At 30.4% G+C, this 6,298-nt stretch overlaps 1 protein-coding gene across 1 annotated transcript; it reads left to right on the top strand.

Moving 5' to 3' along the window:
• Positions 1 to 861: 861 nt before the first annotated feature.
• Positions 862 to 4,013, top strand: LOC115883949 (retinoid-inducible serine carboxypeptidase-like). The gene is made up of 10 exons (XM_030902376.1): positions 862 to 1,021; positions 1,159 to 1,302; positions 1,553 to 1,688; positions 1,823 to 2,012; positions 2,300 to 2,410; positions 2,536 to 2,734; positions 2,980 to 3,069; positions 3,270 to 3,527; positions 3,635 to 3,789; positions 3,850 to 4,013. Exons 1-10 carry the CDS (start codon positions 970 to 972, stop codon positions 3,913 to 3,915), a joined length of 1,401 nt encoding a protein of 466 aa, XP_030758236.1. The 5' UTR covers positions 862 to 969; the 3' UTR covers positions 3,916 to 4,013.
• The last annotated feature ends 2,285 nt before the right edge of the window (positions 4,014 to 6,298 follow it).

Below are 6,298 nucleotides of genomic sequence, written 5' to 3'. Positions count from 1 at the left end.
CTGAAGCGTCTAGGGGGTGGAAATCCAGTGCTGTAGCTGAGGGTTATGTGGATGCATCTGTAGCCTACCAAACTAAACCCGCAAATATGATATCTTCAACAACATCGTTGCCATCGTCTTCCTGTAGTAATTCAAACTCTTTCCTTCTTTCGTTGACATAAGAAGACCTGGCACAAGTCAGGAGTTAAGTTTTTGCAGCAGTGAAAGCTCAATGAGTGAAACACATCATCAGGGCGGCCCCTTAACAATATCGATTAACGCGTACAATAAGTCAAATTTGACCATTAATTTCAACAAATAAATGTATTACAATCTTCAATTATTATTGTTAATCTTCTTGTTTATTTTTGTTGATGTTAGATAAGTATTTAATAAAGATATTACAAGAATATTTTGCTTAATGAAATGAGGCGAGAAATAAGAAAAATCGAGTGAGGGAAATGAAAGAGGGAAGAAATGTAAATAATTTGACACTTTCAACTTTTTTTTAAGTCAGTAATATCAGTATTACATATGTGGTTGTAAAGTAATATTTTTTTGAATTTTTTGTCTGTTAGTTTTAGGTTTATCTATAATCACTTTCAAAAATATTAAGTGCAGAATCATTTATTTTCAAACAAATTAAAATCGACTAGGGATGTTAAATTTCAAAGTATTTTTCACTGTGTCTTCCTAAACTTACTACTTTTATTGTCATTTCGTGCTGAATAAATTTCAAATACCATTGTTCTCGTTCCCATGAAACAATAATTCATTCCAAACACGATTTTCGGTATAACCTGTTTAAAAAACATGCGATTCGAGACTACTTCAGGCTATCTAATCAGAGCTTGTTGAAATTTAGGTTTATTTATTTATCAATTCCTTTCAGAAGTACGTTGTAACCTCTACTTCTAATTTAAAACGTTTTTTTTTTTCAATTAGTTGTATGTTTTGTTAAGTTATAGTGCGTTGAATGAAATTTTTAATATGGTTTTGAGATATTTTTTGTTTTTATTTTTTTGTTCTGCTACAATTTATGGTGAGTAACTAACTTACTTTCATAAACATGATATTCTTTGATAGTATTCATAAAAAATGTATTTTAAAATAAAGTCTATGGTAATAATAAAATATAAAGAATCAAAAATAAATTAAATTTAAAATATTACCAACTAGCTGCAAGAAAACCAGGATTTGGTTCTACCCAGCAGAACTGGGGTTTTGTCCCGATCAATGAAAAGGCTGACATGTTTTGGTGGTTATACTACACCACATCCACGGATGATTATGTTCAAAAACCTTTAGTTATTTGGCTTCAAGGTAACAGTATATTTATTGGTAAATAAATCTATTATAGTTCCCCTAACACTAATACCTATTCAAAGTAGAACATTTCTTAGAAATATTCAACATATTATGGTATTAAAAATATTAAAAAATACACATATTACATTAGGGTGCACAAAAAAAATATTCAAGGTGCACACCTTAATATTACAAATATTTATATTTATTATTTGTAGATTCTGACAAAATATTTCTATTTAATCTTTTGAATCAATATATTTAGGTGGTCCTGGAGGCTCATCTACAGGGATCGGAAATTTCGAAGAAGTAGGCCCTATGAACTCCAAACAAGAGCAAAGAGACGTTCACTGGATAGAACATGTTAATGTTTTATTTGTGGACAACCCTGTAGGAACTGGGTAATAATTTATAATAGTATAAAAATATAATTTGTTTGATTTTTTTCCAATGAAGAAAAAATATATTAAAGGAATTATTATTTAAATATGGAGTAAAATCAATCTATACTAAGACTTATTTTTCTTATATGTAGTTTTAGCTACGTTAAAGACAGCGACACAAGTTATTTTGCCAAAGACAACACAGCTATAGCACAGGATTTCTTAGTATTTCTTAAAGGATTTTTACAGGAAAATACGGAATTTCAAGAAGTCCCCATATATATTTTTGGTCAATCTTATGGAGGCAAAATGGCTGCAGATATTGCATTGCTGCTACACGAGGTAACAATATATAAATTGTTTATGATTATATCTCAATTTGTTTGACAAAAAAACACTAATTTAGCACAATAATACATCAAAACACTTTATTGTTACCTTTAAAGACGCGTTTTGGTTAACCATGTTAGTATCATCAGCATTGTCTGCTGATAATGCTTAATATTTTAAATGTTTTGGAGTATTGGGTTGAATTAGTGTATTATTATGCTGTTGTAAACTAGTAGATTCTAGACACTAATTATAAACATTTAAGAATACTTTTGGACTTATAATAAGAATTGTTTAAGGAATCAAAAGTTAGAAATATAACGTGCAACCTTACTGGTATTGCTTTAGGAGATTCCTGGATTTCTCCTATTGATTCTTTAACATCTTGGCCGTCTTACCTGTACAATCTTGTAAGTATACAGAGTAAATACCTTTATTATTTTTTATTAGATTTAGGATTCAGTAAACTACATAGTTAAAAATGTTAGAAATACTAATTAGACTAATTTATATTTTAAGTTAATGATGTTTTTAGGGATTTTTAGATTTTGACGACTTTCTACAATTGAAAAATATGACAGAATTTATAAGAGAGGAACTGTCAACTGGCGATTACTCCAGAGCTACCCTCTATTTTCGAGCCACTCAGTACGTCATTAATATGTTAACGACAGTGGATTACTACAACGTACTCAGCGAGCAAATAAAACAAAACGACTTAAAACATGGCGACTGTAAGTATCTTCTTCTTCGGGTGCCTCTTTTTAACGAAGTTTGGTTATATTTCTCGTCTTCTGGCCAATCTCCAACTGCTTTTCCTAAGAGATACTGAAAAGTCAAATAATTTAGGTACAAATTGCTTAAAAAATAATCAAAATCGGTTCACTAGAACGCAATATATAAAATTTTAAAAAACATGAAAATTTTAAGGTGATTTTCGTAGCCGATGAGTGTATTTAGTATATTTTCTTTGTTCCAGGGTTCCATTCCAACTTAACACGTACAGATAAAAATATTCTCAGAGATATTATGCCAAATGACTTATTCAGCAATATTATAAACAATAAAGGTAATAATTTACTCTACCAAAAATAATATCAACAATAAATTTAATGTGTGTAATTCTCAAATGAGTATTATATATTGTCTCTTCAGAATCCTGTTAGGTTTTCTTACCTTCTCCTGTTATTTCTTGAATTTTATTTAAATTTCTTGGATTAATTGTTATTTCTAGACAATATTTTGAATTTAATATTAGTTTTTTTTTAGAAACCAAAAATCTCGAATCAGATGAAGACGATGTTTTGTCCACACTGATGAACGGACCTGTTAGAGAAACCTTAAACATCACAGCCATTGCTGATCACAGTGATCACCAGTGGGGTGATCAAAGTGACTTAGTTTTCGAGGCAGTAAATCTGGATTTCATGAAACCAGTAACTGAAGTTATAGAAAAACTGTTAAACGAGACTGACATTGAAATATCTGTCTACAACGGTCAGCTTGATCTGATAGTTGATACCCCAGGTAAATAACTCTGTATATCATTTTTTTCTACATATTTTTTAAACTTTTAATCTCGATTATTGACAAAAACGAAAGAAATTAGAGTTGCTAGATATATTTTATTCTAGGAACTCTGACTTGGGTGAACAATTTGAAGTGGATTAACAAAGACCAATGGGTTGCTTCAAATCGTACTCCCATAATAGTGGATAAAGTATACGAGGGATATGAAAAACGATACGATAAATTTAATTTTTACTGGGTACATCGAGCTGGGCATATGGTAAACATGAATATACCATGAATATTTTATTTTCTAAGACTTAATTTTCATATTTTTTAGGTTCCTACTGACAATCCTCGTACTATGTCCTATATTTTGAAACAAATTGCTCACATTGGTGATTGAGTGTACCTATTTTTTATAGAATAATTATACCTACACATAGTTTATATTTATTTATTTATTTATTTTTAATAAAATCGATAAAATATTCCTTTAATAAAGTTACTAATAGTTATTTTTTATACAAGACGATAATGCAATTTTATCGTCGTGTATAAAACTAATTTCTTTTTTCATGGCGTGTTACGTTTTAAAAAATATTCAGAAATTATTATTTCAAGGAATTTATTACGAGTAGAAATAAAAATCGGTAAAAAAACTTTTAAGTTAAACGGTTTTATCTTATGTACACTGAAAACTAGAAAATAATAATAACAATTAGGTATTTTGAACTTCTAGTTTAGAAATATTTTAGTACTAGGCAGAATAGCTTTTTAGGCATATTAGTCTAAAATAAAAACGTGGGGCCCCTCTGAAATCCTACCTATGGCAAAGCATATCTTTATACTTTGGTAGATCATGAGCTCGGCGTTCGCTGGTGAAGCCGCTACGGCTGGTTATTGATTGTCAAAATCTCCAGTTACGATTATAGTAAGTCGATGCAATCCATACTTAGTATAGAAGAAAGTATTACAGCAATAGTTAATGGGCCCCACGTTTTTATTTTAGTCTAATATGCTTAAAAGCTATTCTGCCTAGTACTAAAATATTTCTGAACTAGAAGTTCAAAAATACCTAATTGTTATTATTATTTTCTAGTTTTCAGTGCACATAAAAACCGTTTAACTTAAAAGTTTTTTACCGATTTTTTTATTTTCTAGCTTTTTTAGTATTTAACGGAAATGCCTACCGAATATTCCTCATTCTATTTAATTCATTTAGTGCATCATTATTACATGGTTTTTTACCTGATAATTTATTACAATCTAATTCCTCAATACATAGCCCTTCCAGAGACTTGACTCGACTTAGAGCCACGTATGCTTGCCCTTCCTCAAACAGTTTTGAGCCCAAATGCACTACTGCATGGTCGACTGTGCTGCCCTGCATTTTATGGACGGTGGATGCCCATGACAAAATTAAGGGTAACATCCTTCTTTCAGCCGTACCATAATTGCATTTTTGCTGGAAACTGTATGGCTTTCGGGTGTATAACGTGTATGCCGTCTCTGCCAAAGTCAATCCAAACTGATGGTACATCTGTTTCGTACATTTGGGTTCGACGGAACTGAGGCCAAACAATTTCTGTAATGTGGCCTATAGCACCATTTACCAATCCTTTTGTAACGTCAATGTTGGACCGCAACATTTTCACAAATTATCACCTATTTTTTTTTTATCTGTCCTTCTATCGTCACACAATCTTGGACACAACTGTTCTGGACACGACTACTCATGCCCTCACCTAATACGCCATTTTGTAACGACGTCCATCTTGGATTTTAAATTTTGTCATAATCACAGTATTCTACCAGTGTAGCCCTTTCATTTGATACCCATATTGAGGGGGTTGTGGAAAAATATGAAATCCACCATTTTGTACCGGCGGCCATCTTATATTTATTTATTTTTAATAAAATCGATAAAATATTCCTTTAATAAAGTTACTAATAGTTATTTTTTATACAAGACGATAATGCAATTTTATCGTCGTGTATAAAACTAATTTCTTTTTTCATGGCGTGTTACGTTTTAAAAAATATTCAGAAATTATTATTTCAAGGAATTTATTACGAGTAGAAAAAATATTGTGCTGGGTTGGCGTTGGTTTCTATGTAATTTGACAAATAAATAAAGCTGTCTCTTTAGTTGTCAGTTTTGAGTCAATATTTTTAATTCTCTTTCGTGTCGATTACTGATTGAATTGCAGCCAAAAATGACAGATATTCAGGCTGAGGCGACAAACGCAATATCCAAACTACTTCCATTTAAATCCCGAATAACTTATGAAAAGGAATACAAAAATTTTCAAAAATGGAAGCAAATAAAAAACGTGCGAGAAGAAATAAAGTTTTTAACCTATACTCGCTCTTAAAGTATCATTTAATCTATCCTTGCTGTTAAAGTACTATTTTATCTACTATTTTTGATAGACATAAGGCAATTTTAACAGAAAAATAAACGTTCTTGTTTAAAATAGCAATTTTAAACCATAAATACAGTTTTCTGTTAAAACTCCATATTTTTTAACTTCTCTAAAACTCTATATTTCTGTCTTAAGATCTCTAGACGAACTTTATCCTATAGGCAAAACGGTCATGTAATACGTTTTGTGTAGATGAAGCTTTATATCAATCCGATAACACTTTTCAAGGAAATATTTAAGAAATTATTAAGTCTAATTTACAAAGAGCAACTTGTAGAAAATTATTCAATTATCTAATTACCATTATTGAGATTTACGGATTTACGTATACAGTTTACTGTAAAACGTATGTGTCTTTTA

The sequence above is a fragment of the Sitophilus oryzae genome, unplaced genomic scaffold (assembly GCF_002938485.1).
Source record: "Sitophilus oryzae breed Bouriz unplaced genomic scaffold, Soryzae_2.0 scaffold_2006_pilon_pilon, whole genome shotgun sequence".
Taxonomy (NCBI): Eukaryota; Metazoa; Arthropoda; class Insecta; order Coleoptera; family Curculionidae; genus Sitophilus; species Sitophilus oryzae.
The sequence above is the reverse complement of the archived record's forward strand: the minus strand, read 5'-3'. Positions and strand labels throughout refer to the sequence as shown.